The sequence below is a fragment of the Simochromis diagramma genome, unplaced genomic scaffold (genome assembly GCF_900408965.1).
Source record: "Simochromis diagramma unplaced genomic scaffold, fSimDia1.1 OVJJ01000216.1, whole genome shotgun sequence".
Classification (NCBI taxonomy): domain Eukaryota; kingdom Metazoa; phylum Chordata; class Actinopteri; order Cichliformes; family Cichlidae; genus Simochromis; species Simochromis diagramma.
This window is the reverse complement of record NW_024386883.1, coordinates 12001561-12025994: the sequence shown is the minus strand read 5'-3', so window position 1 is coordinate 12025994 and position 24434 is coordinate 12001561. Positions and strand designations below refer to the sequence as shown.

Here is a 24434-nt window from a genome sequence, read left to right as displayed (position 1 = left end):
GGTGGCCACTTATAGAGTCACACTTTAAAATGCAACACAAATACACAACACACCCACTCCTACATATAGGGCTACATATAACTAAACACAACCAAAAGTTACAAACTAAAAATATTATTCACTCATCTTATATATGAATATAAATATCGACCGATATACTTGTGTCTGCATTTATAATAACAAATCAATAAAAATGTAAAAATGAAGACATAAGAGAAATGCCTTTTAACCACGTTGTGAGTGTTGTTGCTGCACAGTTAATTTGAGCAGAGTTGGGCAAACCATAAATGAGCAATCTAACATTTCTGACAATAACAAAGATTTTTTTTAAGCCACAGACTTTATTTTTTGTAAGGGCTCATTAATGCTTACAAATAGCAAATGTTAGTGAAATCTGTTTATTTGTCTGAAAGTGACGAAAAGATCGACCAATATACAGTGGTCCCTCGTTTATCGCGGTAGTTACGTTCTAAAAATAACCCGTGATAGGTGAAATCTGCGAAGTAGCCAACTTGATTTGCCTTTGTTGCACTAAGAGCAGTTGATTAGAGGATCTGAGCGCTGTCTTGGGGCAATACACGTCGAGAAGGTCTGTTAAGTAACTGGGCACCAGGTTATTTCAAATTTTAAAAGTATACAAGGGTAGGGTTTTAGGATTTTAAAAGCATTTAAAAAAACAATACGGAATTTACGGTATTGTTGTGTTTGTTGGGGAGAAAACGTACAAACATACAGTACGGCACTTTAGAGTCACACTGCTAGCGATCGAAGATTTGTGTAAATTTTGCAAGCTAAACGCATTCTGTACTGTACTGGAGACACGGCACGAGATGGATTGACAATGGTCTACAGCCAATCAGGATGCAGACAAACAACGAGCTGTGGAAAAAAAAATATCATGCAAAATTGCACCAAAAAAAAATCAGTGAAACAGCGAGGCCACAAAAGGTGAACTGCGTTTTAGTGCGGGACCAGTATCCAAATCTGTATCTGATTTTTAATTTCCATGTCAGCCTTAAAAATCCTTTTTAGGGTTGTTTTCCCTTCAGAACCTTACAGGTTATATTTATAAGGTCTGCTTATATCCCAGCCCTCTGGGAAATAGTTGTCTGTGGGCTATATCTGCTCATACGGTGAAATTCTAAATTTTCCTTAAACACTGGTGCTTATAGGAATATCTTCTTACTATCTGTTAGCCAGTTTTCCTTCCAAGTGCTAGTGATCTGCTAAGCTAAACTAAAAGGCTGCTGTTTACATTTAACAACACAGACTTAAGAGTGCTCCTCTAACTGAATTTGTGTTGTTTACAATTTGACATAGAAACACCCAAGCATCACTCTTAATTTTTAATGGTATCCCTGCAGTAGTTATTGCTGTAAGTACTTTTTTTGATGAATGAATTCCTTAAAAATATTTGTGTGCTATACAATGTATACTTGTTATCAAATTTATCAAATGGGAATGAAAAAGAAAACCTATGGAATTTATGTTTAATCTTTCTTCAGCTGACAAGCCATAACAGCCTTATTGGCCATATGTCTTATTCTACGTGGGCGACAACCTCTGCTATTAACTTGTTTGTAATGAATTTAAAAGACAGAAGAAGCTCATTGTTTACTGGTGACCTTTCAAGCGACAACAAACAAAGCAACAGCTGCCCATAAAAGCACTAAAGCAAATAGCAGACAAAAAACCCCAACTATTTTCCCACAATCTTACAAGTCATTTCTAACTAAAAATGTTCTAATAGCAGTGATTTATGTTGATAAGCTGCATAAACTGACAGCTTAAAGAGGTATCCTTACAGTCTGGTAATTGCATTTGCTTGTGACCTTTTACCTAAAAAATGTCTCAGCATCATCATCACTTACTCTGTGAAAATAAGCTCTCCTACCACCAATTCTGCCTGACCGCAGGGGCTCGTATATGGGTAAAACCTAGGAAATCACAGGGATCAGTTTCAGACCAAGCATATTGCAGAACGAAGTGTGGAGAGGAAAGGATAGGAAAGAGGAAGAGGAAAAAACGAGGGGCGTCAAAGTGACACACGAGAGGGAAAAAAAAGGATGAACTGCTGTCGGGGGCTCTGACAGAGACCATCAGCTCACTCACACTTACTCCTCTTTAACACCATCCCACCATTCATCCATCATCACTCCATTTCAGCGTCACAGTAAATCCCTTCTTCGTCCTATCACATACAAGATAATAGATATGCCCGCATGCATCCATCTATCCTCAACTATCCCTTTTATGCGTTTCTCTTTCTCTCCCAATATGCTCATCTATCTCTCTGCGTCCAGGCCCTGTTCAATCTGTTAGCGCCATATTGCTTATAAGCATGAGCGTGTGTGTATATGTCACAAATGATATTAACCTGGTAAGCAATGCAAACAGTAAGGGTGGCACAGCAATCCTGTCAAACCTCATAGATGACCAGATTTTTTCCCGTTTCCTGTTCTATTATTTATAACATTTGTCTTCTGCCTGCAGTCAGACTCATTCATTCTTTTGTCTGATTTCAAATTGAAAAGAAAGTAAAACTGAAAGACAAACTGTTTGTTGTTAAAACTGCGTACTGACAGATATCGCTATTAGACATGGCATTAGACCATTCCAACTCCCTTTTCTGCTGTCATGATCCTAAAATTTTCTGTTTTATTTATAAGGGAGTGGCTGAATGGTTAATGAAAAATAATTACTTCAATTCTATTCATGGCGACCATGAATGTGCAAAATAATATAATGGGTGTTCAGAGTGTTGCCAAACAACACTGTGATACAGGTAAGAGATTGAGCTTGTAATCAACCCCCAGCCTTGTGAACATCCCTGCTGCCTCCTGACCTGTAGCCACTTCTGAACTTCGAGCATCGCAGTGATTTCTTTCCAGTCTAGTCCTTAAATAGCTAGGGAAAAAGGTTATTGCCTCAAATAGCTAAACAATCGGTACAGTAAGTAATTATTATAATTTAAAATAAATAAATTTACTCATAACATAATGATTAGTGTGCAAACAAGTCCTCTAACATGCTGATGCACCTTCATAGACTTACAAGTAATCCTTTTAAAATACATGGGAGAACATGAAGTCTCAATAGTGTGAAAAAGAATAAGCTAACTTGAATGTGTAGGTACCTCGATATGGTATGGCCCATGTACAGCTCAAAGGCGACTGGCACCAACCTGATTATCATACACATAAGGAGCCAAGATGGCATCTGGGTAGAGGATTATTCACTTTTCCAACTTCCCCCCAGAAACACTTGGGTCTATTTCCAACTTCTATTTTGAGCTTTGCATTTAAAGGAGTGGATAAGGCTGAGCTGCCACGTTTTTGAATAGTTTTCTCTTGTTTATGCTAAGTAGTGAGCCGCTGCTGTTGCTTTCTGGTTTGTTTCTTATGAGTAAGTTATCTCAGTTTGGAGTGTAGACAGTTTTTCTCGTTTGTTATTTTGGCCTTGGCTCATTCTGACATTGATTTGTACTCCTGAATTTGTGAAACTACTACTTCGTCTTTTGGCTGGTCCCTTTATGGGTCGTAATAGCAGATCATACGCCTCCATCTCACCCCATCCCAGCATCCTGTTCTGTCACACCAACCCTCGGCATGTCCCTCTTCACTACATTCATTCATGAATCTTCTCTGACATCCTCCTCTTTTCGTTCTGCTTAGCAGCTCCATTTTCAACATCCTTTGGCCAATATTTTCATTATGTCTAAATTATCTCAGCCTTGCCTCTCTATCTTTGGTCTCCAAAAGGCTCAACCTAAACCTTTCCTCTCCTCTGAAACTATTACTTAATAAATACAACACCTGTTGATTTACTCAAGTTTTTCTTGTGGCTACTTGGGATTTAAAGTAGACAGGAGTTTTTCTTGTACTGCATTAGTCCCCCATAGATATTGTATTTCATTAATTGGGGGCTTGTCCGGGATTCAGACCTAGGACCTCTCGCTGATAAACTTGGGGCAAGATGGTGATTTTTCTTCCAGTTTAGCCCTTGAATAATTAAAAACAATTTAGAACAAACAAAATGCCTCCAACAGCTTTAAATAGTGGACAAATATTTTTAACTTGAGTCAAGAGTGGAAAAAAACAAAAAAAGATGAGAAACATCTACCATGGTGGGAATTTTTTGCTTTCCTCTAACCAAAATGTGTGTCACCTCTTCAGCTACTCCATGTTCCTGTAAAAAAACAAAAACAAAAAAAACCCCCACTGCCTCTATATTTTTGTTTAATAATTTTCTGCGACTGGGGTTCTTGAGCCATGTAAATTGGGGGGGGAGCATTCATGGATGCAGAAGGTTTGAAGAGGATAAGTCATGACTCGATAACTCGTTTATTTCTCCGTCTCTCAAAAAGACTGAACACTTGTGTGTGCTTGCCAGTGCGTGTGTGGCCTCACAGTATGGCATGTCTGTGCAACAGGCATTACCAGGCAGTCTGAGCATTTTCATTAGTTCCTAGAACACCAAACAAACCACACGGGCATGTGAAGCAGCTGCAGTAGTACTAGAGAGCTGGAGAGACTACTGCCATAAGAGAGACACACAGAGGGAGAAAGAGAAAAAGGCGACTAATTTACAGTATGGGAGTGAATGTAAGTGGGTCAAAGTGCATGCCTGTACACATCTGCCTACCAGCTTGATGTTGTGTGTGTGTGTGTGTGTGTGTGTGTGTGTGTGTGTGTGTGTGTGTGTGTGTGTGTGTGTGTGTGTGTGCGTGCGCGTGTGTGCGTGTGTGTTTACGGATGAATGAACTGAAGCACAGAAAGCTAAAGCGTCTCACTTTATATCTTTGTAGATTTCTGTGTGCAGGAGTGAGTGTGCATATTTTCCATTTCAAATGTATTGCTAATTAGTGTAATTGCAGGAAATGTAATTATGTAAAGGCTTCCCACACCTGTTATTACACTTTAATTGCCCCCCCCCCCCCCCCCACAAAACAAAATAAAAAAAAAATTGCCCTTTGTTTGTTATTTTTAATCATTCCAGCAAAAGCTCTTTGGAACTTCAGGCATCTCGTCTGCTCGTTTAGCCACATTTACAAGAGCTTATCAAAATTACCTTAGCAAATTTAATTTTCACAGTTGTATGAACTTTGCAACAAAATCTACAATCTAACAATATTCCAAAAAGAAAAAAGAAAAACAATTAGTCATGCCAAACAAAAGTTCAAATGCAAAACTTTTCCAAGATCTCTTTAAAGGCAGCAACTTCGTGTCCCCATTGGCAGCTGTTAGTGCTTACAAGAGCAATGCAGATTAAATCTGCCTTTCAGGCTTTAATGAAATGGAGAACAAAAGAAAAAATACCTTTGGTACTAAATACCAAACTACTGCATGGGTTTGGGTGTTTATCGGTGTGTTCTCTGTGTATTTCCTACCTGACCACAGGCTCCGGTATGGCCTCTAGGTTGGCTGGGACCTGCACTCCCTTCTCCCACTCTTGTCTCCAAGGGTCTGAAAGCACGTAGAAGTCGTCTGGGCCGAGCTGGGCTGAGTCCGGCAGCTTCATGGCAGTGATGAAGTCAGTACGAAATACCTTTACAGGAGAAGAGAAAAAAAATGCAAGTTTGGGTATTTGTTTTCAATAACCCTGCTAAGAAGGTTGTGTGATTGGCTAGGTTTTACCAAGGTGGGACTTGGCCCAATTGAAAAGGGATTTTTGGATCCAGAATCATTCTTTAATATTGTGAGTTACTGCAAAATGGCACATGTTTACATGTACACAACAGAACATCAATAAGAAAAACTGGGAGGCATCCAGAGTCAGATATCTTTCTGAACCAGTGACCCATATTATGCATGGTTTGTGATTTTAACACAGTCTCGCCCTGCTTTGTTATTTTCTTCAATCTTCTAATTTCTGCCTGTGTCTTTCAGCAAAAACAAATCTTATAAATCTTTATATTGATACCAGTTTACAAATCTAAATATTATACAGCACCTCAAAGTAGACCGTATTTAACACTTACTATTGACTCTCTTGCACAATTCTTGAATATATCATTTTTAGCACAGTGTTGAGAGAGACAAAGTAAGGGTAGAAAAAAGGTTAGAACACAGAGCAAAAGCCCCAGCTGGGAATGAAACTGTAGACCAGTTTGGTCACAGCATGTGCAACCATTAGGCCCACAGAAAACCCCACAATAACAACACAATATTTTTAAACTACCCAGTTCATCTGAAAGCTGGTCCTACGAATAATATCTTCAACAGCTCTTGGGTCTTACTTAAACAGAAAGCCAGCATGTAACTCCAAAACTGCAACTAATGCACAGGAAAACAATGCTCGTGGCCAGAGATAACCTGTGACACAAAAAAAACCCCAAAAACATGGAAGCCTGGTGCGGTTCCAAAGGCAGACCGTTTTCACAATGACTGATGCCATGTTATGCAATGCATTTTCCCTCAGTAGCCTCCAGTCAGTCAAGCCCCGTCTCAGGGCCTAAGTGATCCTCAATGATCCTCACAGCCTGTAGGCTCAGACTGCTCATGATAAAGCCGTTACTTACAACAACAAAATGTCAGGCTTGTGTTTGACTTCCCAGCTCAGATTTACCATAAATCTCTTGCGGCCTCAAAATTATGCATCTTTTGCATTTCTTTTGCTGACGGCTGCCTGACACTAAACACTGGTGTAACATTTGATCAGGCAACACAACACTGAGAACAGATGTGCAACGGCACTGAGATGCATTTGTCTAGTAAAGTATGAATCCCAGATTTTGTTGCACTTAATGTCTTTGGCTCTCTTGGGTACTCGGTCATAGACTCTGGAGTCCTTTTAAAGTTTTACTGGATGACAGGGACGGGATTTGCTGCTCCAGTATTCCAGCAGTGCACCACACAATCGGTGCTTCTTCCCTCTGCAATTAAAAATAATTGCAGTGCATTACGTTTTAGTGCAAATACAAACTTGAAGGTGAACCATATGTGACACCATCAACTGATGTTACTTCAGATGACACAGAGAGGGAAGGGACGTGTCATTTCATTATAAGCCGTGCATCCTAGCATCTCTCACTCAGCGGGTTTCGTGTATTTTAAGCGTCTCCTGATTTCTCTCATCTTTTCATTCAGCCTCTTCCTCACATCTTGAATGGGACAGACTGAGATGTAAGGAATGGTTGCAAGCAAGGGGAATAAAACATTTTGAAACACACTGACAGATGAAAGAAGAAGTAAAAGGTAAGGAGGAAGAAGCAAGTGGAACACTGATAAACTCAAGTGGTGGTAAATTATTGATATTAACCAATATGAAATCATTAAAAGTACAATTCTTGGGAGGATTTTACAAAAACAAACTAGGTGTGCCTGAGTGTGATGCGGCATTTGAGGACACGAGGGAGTGGATGCATTCAAGCAGACACGATCGTTCTTGCACATAATGCGAACGCACACACATAAATTCTCCGTCTGCTTTACCAGGGACCTGAAGCAGCGATATTATCAGTCATATAGTCAAGGACATCAGTCAAGAACACACAGGCATAAACACACAAAGCCACACACACACATAAAAAAAACAAAAAAAACAAGCAACACTCCCTCGCAGTGGTGCCAAATCAACCGTATGACTTCACTCTGCATTTTATCATTACTTTCTAAGCCTCCTTATCCCTGCTATATTAGCTCCTCTTCTCCATCTGTCTCTCTATTAACCTCCCCATCTCCCTCCCCTCCCTCCATCCCTCCTTCCTCTCCATCTCTCCATCCCCTAATGTGTGTTTTTATCTTCTCTATTTTGACCTAAGAGACACAATGAAGAAAAACAGACTTGTAAGACGAAAAATGGAGTTAAAAGAGAGATAACAGAAGCAAAACTGGGTGGAGATAAAAATGAGCAAGAAAGCGACGGATGGAGATGGAGTTTAAGTCTCCCAGTGGACCACGAGAAAGCCCGCAGATGAATTCATTCGCTTGTACAATGTAAATGGAATTTTTTACTTTAAGACGTAGCAGTCACCTCCTGCATCTGCAATGTGGCTATCCAATGTTGACCATCCTCTAAATGCCAGTCTAACAAAACCAAGTGTGCCCACTTCTGCTCATCCACTGCTCTGTTTTGAGGACAGTGAGGCCCACTACGACTTCACCTGCCCATGATCTCCTCTGCGTGCTCTGCAAGCGGCCACGCTCAGCAACCTTCCAACTGCAGCCATGCAAGAGCCTGCAGAAGATTGCCGGTTTGCCATAACCACTACTGACCAGCAGTTTACTTTACAAAAGCAACAACGGCAGCGCAAAGTGCTGACTCTGCTGACAAAGATAACAATAGAAGCCACTCTTCTTTGGACCTGGACCTGAAAAGGGACAGCTAAACTGGACTTCAAGGCTTTTTTAGCTTGGATCTGATCTACAATAACCTCCTCTAGCAACATCCAAAAAGTCTGGCAACAAACCACCGAGGCACAGCATAGCTTCCCATAGCACATGGTTAACAATATGGACACTTCATATAAAATGTTGTTTTTTTTATATAGCGCATTTTGAAACAACAGATGTCGAAAGAAAATAAAAAAAGCAAAAACTGGTAGGTCTTTAGAGTTGATTTAAAATTCTCAATTGTTGAGCAGGTTCTTTTGTCGGAAGGAAGAGTTTTCCAGAGCCTGGGGCCAATAACAGCAAAGGCCCAGCTGCCTGGGCGAGAGGAGGGCACTGAGAGAAGTTGTTGGGATGATGGACTCATTGACCTGGAGGCAAAATACTGAGTTTAAGATCTGCAATGCACTGTGGAGATAATCCATGGAGGACTCTATAAAAAAAAGTTGTATTATTATTTTAAAGTCTATTCTAAACTTCACTGGTAGCCAGTGCAGCTGGGTGAAAACAGGAGTGATGTGCTCTCTTTTCTTTGCACCGGTTAAGCGTTGAGCAGCTGCAGTTTGAACCATCTCCAATCAAGGTGGAAACTGTCAATCCTACACACAGGGAGCTGCAGCAGTCAAGCCAAGAGGTGCCGAGTCGTCGATAACTGTTTCTACATCACTGGCTTTGACTTAGTGATGATTCTCCGCTGATAAAAGCTGACCTTCACAACATTCCTGGTTTGATTGTTAAAAGTCAAGGAGCTACCCATAAAAAACACCAAGATTTTTAACAGTAAATTGGACGCGGCTGGATAAAAGACCAATATCGATGCCTCGGTGAGAACGTTTGTAGAGCTTGAAAGGGTCATTCAGTGAAAGCACTTTTTTTTTTTTGCCATCCAGGATTTCAGATGACTCAAACAGTCAAAGGGACTCTTTGTGGAGTGGTCACCATCTGGTGCGACAGGTAGATGAACATTTCATTTCTGTTCATCCATTCAAACGTGATCACTGTAATGGTTTGATTCTAGTTATCCTGTACACAGAAAAGACAGCTTGCATGCCAACTAATGATCTTCCTTATTAACCTACCACCATTATTCCCTATGATCATACTTTCATACATTCAATTAGCTTAAGCATCACAAGACAAAGTCAAAACTCCCCAGGCATCCTCTTCCTCTCTGGCCCAGCACATGTGGGACGGAACAAAGCGACACATAATCTGACGACACACATCCACCAGTGTGCACAGACACACAAGCTTTTTTAACACCTACATTAATGCCGGTGCTGCCTGTATGAGGCATGGCTGTATTAACAGCCAGTCATAACCCGTACACTGATATTAAAAACACTTGTGCCAGCTGTTCAGTGTGCAGCATTATTATCAAGGCTCAGTTTCAGTGAACAGCAATAAAAACTGTAACCTTAAAGTAGCTCACTCTGTCCCTGGACTGGCAGTATAACTCTGTGTGGGGAAGCCTCTCTTCACTATCTCTGAGGTGCAACACATCAAAATCCCTGAAAAAAACAATAAAACAATCTAAACCCGCCAGAGTCTCCCAATTTAATCAGGAGTTATCTTATCAAAATCCGATCAAAGGATAAGTAAATAAGAAGACTACAGATCTACTTTGAGGCTGTACTCAGGCACGGTAGTGCTTGGAGCTAAGTGAGTGATCACTGTGACATGTTTACCACCTTAGGTTTTCATCTCAGAGTGCTAACATTTGTTAAGTAGCAGTAACTACAGTTCACTAAATGAAGTGCAGCTAAGGGTGACTGGATACCCATTAGTTCTTCAGCAATTCGGTCAATTTCCAGAGTTATTATGAATTTCAGTTTTCACTTAATGATGGAAAATTCAAGATTACTCAAATTCATCCCTAGGAGAGCACAAATTTGTTTATTTTCATTTCAATGCACACACATCCATAGTCGTCGAGGTATTTTCACTCACAAGCTAGCAATTTCTGGAGTTTGTCAGGGATCGTGCTATTAGGGTTCAGCATCACCAAATCCTGACTTTCTCCACAACATTTTGTGACATATATCAGTAATAGAGGACAGCGTGTAGGTAGAGGACAGAGGGAGAAGAGGAAGAGCAAAAATTATGTTATGTGAAGAGAGGACAGGGCCAAGCAGTGAGAGGGAGAGAAACAGAGAAAAGGAAGTGAAATTAATTTCAGTCAGTGGAAAGAGAGACGAAAGACAAGGCCGGACGGGGATGAGGTCTGTGTGTGTGTGTGTGTGTGTGTGTGTGTGTGTGTGTGTGTGTGTGTGTGTGTGTGTGTGTGTGTGTGTGTGTGTGTGTGAGAGAGTGAGAGAGAGAAAGTGCAGTATATTAAAAGGCCATATGTAAAAAGCAGCATCCTTGCTTCTACTGCTTGGCTGCTTCTGCCGTCTGCCAGCCAGCACAAATAAATAATGCAATGGAGCAAGGATGTTTGCGCCTGTGCGCGTGTGTGCGTGCAAGTTCAACCTGTACTGTAACTGTGTGTTCGTCTGTGTGTGGGTAAGTGTGTGTTGACAGTGAGTCAAGGCCATCATGAATCTTGTCTTCCCCTTCAGCAATACCAGAGGAGGAAAGACAGAGACTAAGGGCAATCCACTCCTCCTTAATCTTTCTCTTTTTACTTCTTCCATCATTTCTCTTGCTCTGTTTTCATGCTCCTCATCAGCCGAAGAACATGGTAGTGGAAAAGAAAGAGGATGACAAAAAGATGAAAAAAGAGGGGGGGGGGGTAATAAAAATGCATGGTTGGGAAAAAAAGGGGGAAATAATAGAGAGCCAAATAAAAGGACTGAGATACAAAGGGAAGAGAGGATAACCAAGAAAAGAGGGGAAAGTTAGGGATGAAAAGAGAAGAAGCCAGAGGTAAGGAGAGGAGACAGGAGGGGAAAAGAGGAGAGGAGAGAATCAGTTTTATTACTGTGTGTTTGTACAGGAATGACTTCGGCTAATTAATGTCTAGGAAACACTATTACAAGCTCCCGCAGTTTTATGTTCTACCTCGCGTCTCTCTCTCTCTGCCTCTCCAGCTCAACACCATCCTGCTCTTCCTCTCTTCCACTGCCCACCCTCTTCATCTTTTTACGCTTTCTCTGACAGACAGTTGGGAGTCGCCCGTACTCAGTGACAGATGACAGTCAGATAGATGGAAGAGGAGAGCGATAAGAAGATGAGAGGTCCCAGGAGACGGGCAGTAAAAGTCAAGCAGGTAGAGGGGCAGGAAAGCAGTCCCTCCTTCCAAACTGTCTGCCAATTTTTTTTATTTTTTTTACGCAAAATATAACATATGAGTTGGGCGGGGGGTGTTCTCCTCCCTTTAGCTTTCACAGAGCAACAAAACAAATCCAGCAGAAAAATGGAAAAACAGAGACCTTCGAGCACTGATTAGATTTGAGTAACTAGTTTATCCTTTACAGAGTCAGTTAGTGCCGGCTGTATTTCATGCAAAGACCAAAACAAAGAAATCCATTTGGCTGCATTGTAACTGAGCAACTAATGAAGAGTTATGTACAGGAGTGACAGTACCAATGTCAAATCTCTGGCTGCTTTTGGAAGAGAGAGCCTGTTGTGCAATGAGCCTGAAGCAGCAATGGAAACTCTGTCAGTAATTACTCAAAAAGTGCATTTCTTTTTCCATTTATCACATGATTTATTTATTGCTGGAGAGATTTTCCACATCCATCAACCATAATAACTTTGTTCTGAGGAGAGCATGTGATTGAATTTTGCCATTTCCACTCAGCTTTCCAAATTTGATAAATCACAATTCGCAAATGAAAATACTAAGTGCAAGCCCAACTTCTACAAAAGGAGGAATGCTAAAGTAGATTTCCAATAGGAAGAAAATCCCCTTTAGAAGGTAATTAATATACGTCTTCATAGTAATCCCGCTGTTAGTGGTCATTTCAGTCAGTTGCTCATCAAATTTGTTGACATTTTCCTCGATGTTTCTGCTGCAACAAAGTATGAGCTTAATTCAGCCTTTTTACACTTTTCTATACGCAACACTCATTTTTGTACAGCTGCAGTGCATCTGAAAAGTTATGTCATTCATTTAAACCATCCGGTTATATTATTTCTGTCTGTAGTGTCCTTTTCTCTAGATTTTCCCCAAATGTAAAAGGCGGTCATGTTGCAAAGACCACACCGGAGTTCGGCAAAGTCTGCCAAAATACCAAATAGTAATGGCTACAGTGAAACATAATGATTGAAGAAGACATCAGGGAAGGAGTTTAGAAGTGTGTTCAGAGTATTGTAGGATACTCCTACCTTTACATTTTATTTGATTCCTTTTTGTTGCCAGACTTAAGTGTAATCACATTAGGACTGGGCAGTTAATCAAAAACAAAACTGACATTCAAAACCTCTAATTGCCCATGTCGTTTATCTCCTTTTTTTTGTTTTGTTTTCATATTCCAGTAATACTCCCCTGGTATGAACTGTGTCTTTGAAAACACACAAAATGTGTGTAGACTTGTGAAACTGCAACATGGCAACGTCACGGAGGAAAACTCAAACTTCGTAAGTTGAGCAGCTTGTGCCAAATAGAAATGCCGTATCCGTTATTTGAACATTTTTGGCTTCAGCAAACAGACGTCAAGCAAAAAGAAGAAAACGTTGCGAAAACTTGTTTCAGCAATTGAATTTTTTCAATTGAATTGAATTTATTTAGTGCTATCACGACAATGACAAGTTGCATCGAGGGGTTTTATATTGTAAGGTAAAGGTAATACAGAAACAAACAGCTTTCAGGATGCACTTGGTGACAGTGGGAAGGAAAAACGCTCTTTTAACAGGAAGAAACCTCCAACAGAACCAGGCTCAGGGAGGAGCAGCCATGTGCCGTGATTGGTTGAAGGTAATACCACCAATCTGTTACAACACACGCTGTCTCCATCTTGAATAACAAGACTTCTCTTCTGCAAGGTTTTCACAGTTACCCCTTTGCACCACTGTCTGTTTTTAAAGCCTCTTTCTTTTTGTTTACACGATCAGCCTTCATTTACTCCCATATTCTGCACATGTTAAAAGGCAGAACATTTAAACTTTTAAATTTAAAACGATAAAAGCCATTGCATTGCGCTAATACCGTTTGCACAATAACGATAATTTAAAGCAAAACTGTTGATTTAAACTCTTCTATTATCGGTTAAGTTTGCATCACAATCTAATCAGACAGTGCGGCATGATCGATGGTCTCTCCATAAAACAGATTAGATTCAGCTGCTCGGTTAAGGCTCCACAAAACCTCAAATTCAGCATTACTGTGAGGTGAGTAGTAACACACACACACACACACACACATTCCTCTGTCCAATCAGTCAGTAGGTCAGTGTGCTGTGATGAGTTATGGGCTGTTAGCATGCAGGGGTCTCATTAAGTCCAATCTAGGTCTGAACTGATGACATTACCAGGGGATGTGAAGTGTGTGTGTGTGTGTGTGTGTGTGTGTGTGTGTGTGTGTGTGTGTGTGTGTGTGTGTGTACACGACGGTAAAAAGTCTGACAGCCTCAGAATTTTTTCCCTATTAAAGAATTCCTGTTTATCGAGCCACACCGCTACCAACACTGTAACTGCTATATTAATAGAGACTAAACCATACTGACATTTAACATTTTTCATTTGCATCGCGTCACATTATGCATACATTATTTTACAGGCTTTTGTGAAGTGACTGTTTACGAAGCACCCTTAGCAACAGTGACATGTAAACAGCAACATTGGTAGCTCACCTTTTCTAACATTATTAGCCTATAAAGCACTTTTGCTTGTCGTGAATCATAAGAGAGGTCTTGCTCTCTCTCTGCAGCACCCAAAGAGCGAGATCATGCTTTTAGTAATAAGTTTGGAAAGAGCTAAATGTCCTAAAGTCGGACTATCCTTCACAAGGCAAAGCTGCCACTGCCTGTTACTACAACAATTACAACAAGCCTTGTGCAGTACAGAAAAAAATGTGCCTTTCTCAATCACTGTCACGGGCATGTTTTAACATACAAGTGACCGTGCCACTTTAGTCACCTGAAGCTGTAATAGTGTATTACACTCATGTTCAGAACAGAAAAGGTTTATGACAGCTGCTGCTAACACTATGATGCTGTGTTTACAGCTATTATCACCATTACCTCGTTCCACTTTAGCCAAGACTATTATGGTTGATGAGTCTAATTCTACTCTCCAGTCCAAAATATGACGATCACCGTGAGCGCTGCTACTACACTTGTTGCTTCAGCTGCTGCGAATAGAACCAAACTTATGTGAGCCACCACTACCTCGAACTGTAACAACTACCGAATCAATAATCAAATGATTAAGTCAGGTTTTAAGCTAAAAAAGAAAGTAATCCAAACCTTACTTTACGCTTCGATGAGAATTTACAACTTCTTTTTTCCAGTGTTTGGCTATTTGATGAGATTATCTTGAGTTGAGAAAGATTGAGAGAAATCGTTAACCAGATTATTTGATAATGAAACTGGGGATAATACTAATTTTTTAAAAAGAAATGTGTAAGGGGGTTCAAAGGTGTAATTTTTCAGGAACAGTGTCAACTATGAGCTTAAGGCAGCTCTGATTCAGCTCGTCTATGTGTCGTAAGTCTACCTGTCAGTCTCATTTCGCGGCCGGGCTTAAATCTCTGACCATCTGCGGAGAAGTGATAGATTAACGCTGCCTGCTTCCTTCTGAGCGCAACAGAACAGAAACCACATAGTGTGGCCGTTGAAAGCGGACATTTCACTCCAGGAAACGTGCGCTCGGAGAGGCAGATAGGAATACACACAAAAAATTTTCCCGTTAACACCAAAACTCCTGTAAATAAAGGACCAACACACACCAATTCGCAGCAGCCGAACATAGCTGAACACACCCCCTCGCAGGTGAGGAAACCCAGGCGTAAACACAGGCGAGCATATGGGTCAGAGAAAAATGCATTTAGGCACTGCAGTGACACACACACACACACACACACACACACACACACAGTACACCTCGTTATTATGTTGCTGCGGAGCCAGTTTCCTTGAAGCACAGCGACAAAGTGCTTTAAGTGCTTTTAAAGGCCAGCTGACATAACACAGCATCATTTGACTCGCTGGTTATCTTGAAAAACAATCATCCTTGTTCATGTGTGACTTTGAAAGGGATGAGAGCACTGACAGATAGAGAAAGAGGATGGTATGCCCTTCATCCCTCATGTTATTATTAGACTGCTCAAGTCTGGCATGGCCTTCTTACAGTGAAAATACAGATGGATTTATCTAATAGTGATAAGCCTGTGAATACGGATGAGACTGTTTATTCTAAGAAAGGGCATTTAAACTAAGTATTTGTGTATTATCACAGGCTCAGATGACGCTTTGGATGACGCACACGCCAAAGTGAGAATTCTCCAATGGTAGACCCTTCAATAAAAACACAATGCAAGCAGGCATTAACAACAAAGTATGTTTTTGTCTTAATTGACGAGCCAGTCTGTGATTGTGCAGCACAGCACCTGCTAGCTCTGCTCATTTTAGGCCACGGTTTAAAAATTCTGGCTGAAATAGGTACAAAAAAGTTCCTAAAATGATTGGATTTTCATTGGTGAACCTATCTGCCTGATGATAACAGCACAGAGTACAGAGGAGGCGATGGATCACTCTTTCCCTGTGCGAGTATGCGCTTGTTACAAAGACAGTGAAGATTAAAGTGATCTAGATTGTAAGGTAAATGTAATACAGAAACAATCCCAGCAATCAACTGCTTTGAGGAAGCTCTTGGTGACACTGGGAAGGAAAAACGCCCTTTTAACAGGAAGAAACTGGTGTTTTTATCGATACCTGATTAGACTCTTTGAAGCAGCTGCTACGACAACAGCAACAATATCATTTAATGTCTCCAAAGTGATTCCAAACTGAATCTAGAATTTTAAAAAGAGCATTGATGGGTCAAGAGTAAACCTTGGCCACGTGTTGTTGAAGTACGCTCGCTGTTGAAGCCAAGAGACTTAAAGCACTCGCCAAGTTTGCACTCATCCATTCTTATCTTTTCTCCTTGAGAACAAGTCAATCAAATGTGTGACTGTGTGATAAAGCCACTGAATTAAATAATAAATCACTAAATTATGACTTAATAAAAGAAAAATATAATAATGATGATGATAATAGGGGGATGAGAGTGGAGAGAAGTACAAAAAATGCAACTTTTCGGATTAAATTAATAAATTTATGAGGAAAAATGGCAAATTGAGAAGAAAAATGCAAATTTATTGGGGGAAAATTTTATTTATGCGAAAAACTTTCAAAATTAGGAGACAAAAATCTGCAAAACTTTAAAGTCATAAATTGATAAGAAAAAAACTGAACAGATATGAGAAAAAATGCAAATGTATGAAAAAAGGTGGCAAATCTAAGAAAGATTTGAGCTTTATGTGAAAACAGTGGGAAATTTAGAAGAAAGAATTTGCAAATTTGCACACGAGAAACTCTGAAAAGGAGTTTGGGTGTTTTTTGGTTTAGTAAAGAAGCAATACTGTTTCATTTTTGAGGTTATTTGAACTCCTGGAATCAAAACCTGTTATTAGAAGACCAATAACACCTCATTTAAATATAAAATATTAAGGCAGTCAGGCAACTATAAGATCGTTTTCACCAAAACAACTTGCTCTCCGTCCTCCGCCATGATGGTCTCTATGTGCGGCTGGTTGTAACACGAGTGTGCAAAGACCATCTTTAAAGTGCAACACTAAAAAAATGATAACCGTGAAAGTCTTGACTTTATCAGACCGTACAGCTCAAATTTGTGCCATGTCACTCTCTGGAGTGAGAAGGTGCACATCTACATAGAACTGAAGACAAGAGAATAAAATAAGAGTTTCTTTTCAAATAAAGAAAAGGGAAAAAAAAGTTGTTTTTCTCCTCTGGGCATCATGGCTACCTGGTTCTCCACAGTGCGTCACAGCAGATGTCGACTAACAGAGAGAGAAGGATAATTTTAGCAGCCACATCACAGCGAGGGCTCTAATGATTGGCTGCCTGGAAGGTCCACAGGACTCAAGAAGTGTGTGCATGCGTGTGTGTGCTGAGTGGGTGATTAAGAGTGAGAAAACGACAGAGAAGGAGAGAAAGGGGTTGATGAGAGAGTAGCAGAACGAAGGAGAGGAGAGAGCGTGTGCATGTGTGCGTATGTGTGTGTGTGTGTGACAGAGAAAGAGATCAGTGCATTAGTGGAGTGACTCAGTGATTTCAGGCTGATCCACACACTCAAACACAGTCTCTAGGATGCATCAAGATAGGACTGCATCTCAGTGCCAGCAATGTGTATTGAATTCAGCAAATTAGAGCCTATATCTTTAAGACGATGTGACCTCCAGCTTGCAACGGGGCGGCTAGAGTGTGAAGTGGCAGGGATGACATTTAACACCTCCAACTCTGGGCTCTCAGTCAGTTCTCAGCTAGAAAAGTTTGTATTTCCTGCTCTGTGTTGGGGAGGAATTGCATCCTCAAGTGGAGAAGCTCAAGTACATCGGGGGTCTGCAATGATGAGGAACGATGTACTGGTCTGCAGTGGTAAAGAGAGCACTAATCCCACAGGCAAAGTGGTCGATTTTCTGGCCAATCTATGTCCTTGCCCTCACCTGTGGCCACGAGCGACAGGAAGTGGAGTGTCTGGGCTCCACTGGAGCTCAGTTATTTGGAAGCAGCTCAAAGTAGAGCTGCTGCTCGTCCAAACCAAAAGAAGACGAGTGGGTTGGAGTTGGGTTGCAGATGGGTTATAGATGCCTCCTGGATGAGGCACGTTAAACCAAGTAGAGGCCCCATAACAGAACCAGTACTAGTACTTGTAACAAAGACACAGAGATATTTACTTGATAACTTGCATGTCAAACCAGGAGAAGACCCCAGGGAAAAGCCAGGCCGTTTATAAGAGATCACCTTGTTGCAGAATCTGTATCCCGTGCACTGAAAGAAGGCTCAAACTCTTGCCAAAGAATACCGCACATCACTGTGAAGTACATGTACCCCAATCCTGGGGTTGTTGGGTAGTTGTTGGATAAGAAGCTGAAGAAATGGATGGATGGAATAAATTTGAACTTCAACAGCAGGGAGAGAACAGGTGGCAATAATTTACAGCTGTGTTCCATTAAGACTCCCAGTAATCCATGACAGTAAACCAGAGCGCAGAAAACAGGACTTCTCCTAGTGGAACAGAGTTATAATTAAACACACGTGTAGTTTCCCTACTATGAGAAGTTAAGATGCTTAGATTCAGATGCTAATGTCATCAGCCAACCAGTGAAATTCCAGAAATCAGAGATATTCAAGTTTATTTATGCAGTGCCAAATCACAACAACAGTTGCCATACTGTGTTTTTATATTATAAGGTAAAGACCCTATAATAATAATACAAAGAAAACAGAGAAAACCCCCAAAAATCATATGACCACATATGAGCAGTCACTTTGGCGACAGCGAGAAGGAAAAACTTCCTTTCACCAGGAAGAAACCTCCAGCAGAAACAGGCTCAGGGAGTGGCAGCCATCTGCCACGACTGGTTGGGATGTGGGGAGGGAAACAGGACAAAGATACGCTGTGGAAGACAGCCTGAGATAATAAGAACTAATAATTAAATGAAGAGAGCTGTATAAACACATAGTGAGTGAAGAAGGACTCAATGCATCATGGGAATCCCCCAGAGCCCTTGACCTATTGCAGCGTTTCTAAGGGAGGATTCACCTGATCCAACCTTAATTATATGCTTTATCAAAAAGGAAAGTTTGAAGCGTAGTCTTAAAAGTAGAGATACTCTCCCGGATTCAAACTGGAAGCTGGTTCCAGAGAAGAGGGGCCTGAAAGCTGAAGACTCTGCCTCCCATTCTACTTTTGAATATTTTCGAAGTATTAGGGGATTTGGGAGGAGGTAAGATTTTTACCATCCACCAAATATTATTAGGGTGCATGTGAAACATGAAAAATAACACAAAAAAGAACAAAAGCTTGCCTTAAAGCAAACACATACAAGGGACAGTGAGCACGAAGACCAACCAACAGGCTACAAAACAAACAATAAAGCACCAAATGGGGGATGTCAGAGATGATTTAGCAAGTTTTTCATGGATGCAACCCAACTCATCTCTGCTACTCAACCCACAAATGCCTTTTCCTTACAAATGTGGCACTATTTAACGGGAAGTAAACATGCTTTCCAACAGTGTAAGATTTATTGGCAAGAAGGATTGTTGCAACAAAGAAACAACTGACCAAACACATTTCTTTGCTCTTTGTCTTACGTTAATATGGAGCATATTCAAAGGGCTGCAGAAACCACAGTTTTGCAGGTATTGACTGGTATTTTGTTACTACACTGTGATGTGAACCTAACTCTGCTTTCACATCCACGTTGTGCTACATTACACCTCTACACCTGACACCTCTACAGGACAGCCAGAGAATAAAAGTGAAAGAACCAGGGGACAAACAAAAGAAAAGAACCAAAGTGCATCTTTTCCTGATGATAGGCTTTCACTTTGCATCTTAGATTTTTCAATTTTACGTTTTCTGGTTTTCCACGTGCAGCAAGAAGCAAACTAACAGTGGACAAAAAGGTTGGAGGAAAAACAAATCAACAATTAAAGAGATTAAGTAGTGAGACAGGCTATCAAGCCGGCGATATGGAGTGAAAAACAATCCCAAATCAGCCAATAAACTGCACAGAAGTATCATCATGGCTGGATTAGAAGACTACTTTAGACTTTTAAGCATCTATATTTGCTGCTCATAATATCTATTATTGATTAATCTAAACATTTTTCAGTACAGTTAGTATTTCAGGCAGCAGGTGAATGTTTAATCTCTTCAATTTTATAATGTTATTGTGTGCATCATGTTGCTTAAGTGATCAGAATATAAAACAAGAAGTGTTACGTCAAAAATAAAGAGTATGCAGAGGCTACATGAAAAATATATCTACAGCACCTTTTCAAGTCACAAATGGATATACATACATATATATATATATATATACATACACAAACTCTTTGATATCCCACCTGTGATTTTTTACAACTGAGTCCTGAGGTGCCGTTCAAAACATATTTTTTTCACTTCTTCTCAGTATATGGCATCAGACACGGTTCGGATGGCAGCTTGTTCTTTGTGTGAGCGCTGCAGAGCAGGCACCATGCAGGGCACAGAGAGCACAGGCCTGAAGAAACCTTTCAGTGCGCTCGCTACACACTGCTTCAACTCAGGATGGATGGCAAGGAGGAAAAAGGCGTAAAAAGCAACAGGGAAGGGAGTCGCCGCTATTATGCAGAAACATTTCTCACTAACATAAATCACTCGCATCAACAGCCTTTACCGGCTTGACACTTTTCAAAAGACACATAAAGGACATGATAGGAATGTGAAAAGGATTTCCTCCTGCTCTTTCTATAGTCCCCTCTCCCTTCTTAGATCTGAAATGTCACATCCGTAGCTATTAGCCTAGCTCCGTAGCGCTGAACTCTGAAAAGACACTCAGTCTACAATTTATGCCCCTCATTAGCGTGAGACAAGACAGTGAACAAGTCCTTTTGAGATTTCTCTGAGCGCCGGCTCCTCATCACAAGCCCCTGGCCTGAATGATGCGTGGAGCGACGGCGCTCCCCTCCACGCCAAGGGCAGGCTGATTGCCAAGGCTTCACTCAAAGGTCATGCAATTAAGCTTTGTTCCCGCTTCAATAAGGCTTTGACTGACTTACTGTGCTCCTCCGTGTGAACAGATGTGATTTTTGGCCTCAAGCGAGCTAGAATTCTGCCCTCCATTCATGTCCACAATCACGTATTCAAAGAAACGAGTCAGAGATAGAAGAATCATCACGAAAAAATTAACATATGTGTAGCTTGTCCACAAATTTAAATTCTAATATTGATATTCAGGGATGAGGAGGCAGTGTGGTAGAGGTTAAGTAAGTTGGATTTGGAGCCAGGAACTGCTTGAATGAGAGTCTTATCAGCGATAAGCTCTTCTCCCCAAATGTCCTTGGGCAAGGCATTTAACCTCTAAAGTGCTTCAAAGGAGCTACTAAACAGCCTTTCAGTGTTGTGGAAAAGTCTTGAGCCACCTCTTATTCTTTATATTATTGAAATACACAAAAACATAAATGGAAATACAGTAAATAAGGTACAAAATGTTTTTACAATTCTAACAAGCCTGAATGTCAGCAGTGATTAGACCTGGTATGTCTTAGACCAGTGGTCCCCAACCCCCGGGCCATGTAAGTCGTTTGGTACTGGGTCGTGAGAGTTGAGGCCTGATGTGAAATTTATGGTTTTCAGGGTTTTTATTGTTATTTTTTTATTGTTTGTATCGTTATCTCAGTATCCCTGGGTCTTTTCCTGTGTGTTATGAATAAATCTTCTACTTTTGGTACTGTTACTGGTTTATTTTGTTGTATTTATCCGCGACACCTTAAAGGCCGGTCCGTGAAAATATTGTTGGACATAAACCGGTCCGTGGCGCAAAAAAGGTTGGGGACCACTGACTTAGACACGAATAGCTGTCCAGGCTTCTTAAAGGACATTCAAAGCTCTTCGTTGGACGCTGGCTGGCTGCCTTTTGTTCTGTTCTCTCCCAAACTGCTTCAACGCTGAGGTCCGGGCTCTGGGGAGGCCAGTCCACGACTGACGGTGTTCCATTGTGTGTTTTTCTATCGAGACCTCGAACACTGCTGACTGAGTTGTAGCCACATGACAGAGCCTGCACCATGTTTTACAGATGGCTGCAGACACTCACACCTCAATAAATAATGACAACAATTTAAACAAAAAATTAGTCCTGTTGCAACTAACTGCCAACTAACTGTTGGTACAAAAGTATCATTTTATCCTTGTCAAACTGTCTTCCCTTTAGCAATTTTCACACATTCAAATAAAGAAATGGACACAAATGTTCTGTTTTTGTGACAGACTGCTAGCATAAAGCGCATAAAGATACAATTTGAAACTGTTTTTTGGTTCTTGCCAAGTTGTCTACTATGTATAGACACAGCACTGGTTTTCCTTGAAGTATTCTTTGTGCTTGAATTAGTAAAAGATTGGAATTAAGTGACTTAAGATAAAAAGACTTCTCTGAAAATGGTCAGATATGAGGTCGGGACTGAAAATAAGTGAAAAAGCAGTCCTTCAGAAAGTCTGGAAAACTATTGCTCAAGACCATTTTAAAAGACTAGTTTGGCTTCTTGGGAGCAAGATTTAAAGAAATTAATGGCGGCTAGGGCTGGGCGATATGGCCTAAAATCCACATCGTGGTATAATTTGAAGCACGTGCGGTAACGATATATATCGCGATATATTCTTTTCTTCTGTATAACGTATTTTCCACACTATAAAGCACACTTAAAATCCTTTAATTTTCTCAAAAATCGCCTTATGTATGAATTCTGGTTGTGCTTAATGACCTCGAACCGATTTTGGCGTGCAGAAATCTGTTAAAAAGTGTTTTAGTACAACTTTGGTAAGCCGCACTGCTTGATGGATTGTCAGAGCATTACGGCTGCCGTAGTGAGGAGCTTCGCGGAGTAATCTGGGTCCAAAACTCCGTCCGCTTCAGATCCCAAAGTCAAACGAACACTGAGAGTTAAAAACGGTCTAAATTCTTTCATCTTTAATAAAATCATCAGCGTTGCTGCTTTACCAGGTGTAACAGTTAAGTTTAACATCCAGAGTTAGAAGTTAACAGGAAGTTAGCTCGCTAGTTTCCACCTAAACATGACATACCATGTTCTGACTGAGAGATTTTTGAAACTAATTAAAACGTACAGCTCTGCTACCACTTCCAACATAAATGAAGACAGAAAACTAAACAGCAGTGACGTTTGCAGGGTTACTGAAGTTGGACTACCTGGTATATAATGTTGTGCTACGTGATTGCTAGCGACACAGCTATGTTAGCATAACATTAGCACAGTGAAGCTGGAGGATGAATGCCAACTTTTTTTCCACTCGATAAAAGTTAACGTGAGGGATTCTGGTGGTCAGGGACAAATGCAATCGCATAGCTGGATGCTATACACGGGCCAAACTTCAGTCAGGAGAACAACTAAGATTATTCATCCACAATACAAGGTTAGTTATTAATATACTGCAACAACATGGGAATAGAACAGCTGCGAGAGAATTCAACATTAATGAATCAATGTTACGGAAGTGGAGGAAGCGCAGTTTTTGGATTTCCCCATATTTCAAAAGTGCTTCATCTCTTTGCTATGACTGTCGGCATAATTTGCAGATGATAATGATTGTAGCCGCTGCGATGCTTTTGATCAAAACAGGCGCATCTTGATGACATCATCAACATGCGCTATCGCGGTAGAGCGGTATAGTCAAAATCTCTATCGTTGGCCAAATTTATATCGTTTCTATCGTATATCGTTTATATCGCCCACCCCTAATGGTGGCTCAACATTTTTGCACAGCACTGTGAATTGTATTGGGGCAGCTTGGATGCCTAAATATGACAGAAAAAAATAAGTGAACAAATTAGAGCAGAATTGTTATAATAAATATAATATCTGCTAAGTTTTTTTAAGTTATAATTTTAAAAAATCCAAAAAACTAACTTCCTGTTTAAAAACAGAGATTTCCGCACAATAACTGACTAAACCAAGGCATGCAGCCCCCAAACCCACTCCAGTGGATCAGATCAGTGGAGGCTGTGCTTGTACTCTGCAGCTCCCAGGTGTGAACATGTGTACAGTCATGAATATGAAGCAAGATTTTTTTAGAGAGAGCAAAAGAAAGAGGGCGAACAGGCATCGAAACACTTCCTCCAATAAATAAAGTTTTTTAAAAAACTGGGTCACTGACAAGAAAGAGTGAAGGCGACTTAAGAGGCAGAAGCGATAAGCCAATTTCCCCCTGCAGAGTCCAATGTAAAACATCATTCTTGGTACGGCAGCTACGGCAGGCGATCTGGTGAAATGGCAAGCAAAGGCTGGGGAGAGAGATGTGACCTAGTTTTGGAGGAGATGTGTGGCTGAAACAACCAAACAACTGCATGATTAATGCTGCTTTGCATGTCTGCATCGACTGCAACTTGAGTCGGTTGTTGTGCTTTTTAGAAGCAAAATTTACTAACAGGGAACA

At 40.7% G+C, this 24434-nt stretch overlaps 1 protein-coding gene across 2 annotated transcripts in view; it reads right to left on the bottom strand.

Moving 5' to 3' along the window:
• The window catches only part of jade2 (jade family PHD finger 2), a 219926-nt gene that overhangs the window by 146777 nt on the left and 48715 nt on the right, over positions 1-24434 (bottom strand). For both annotated transcript variants that reach the window (XM_040032293.1, XM_040032292.1), the window contains exon 4: positions 5390-5547. In XM_040032293.1, coding sequence (XP_039888227.1) covers positions 5390-5547 — 158 coding nt within the window. The remainder of the gene's footprint in view (positions 1-5389; positions 5548-24434) is intronic.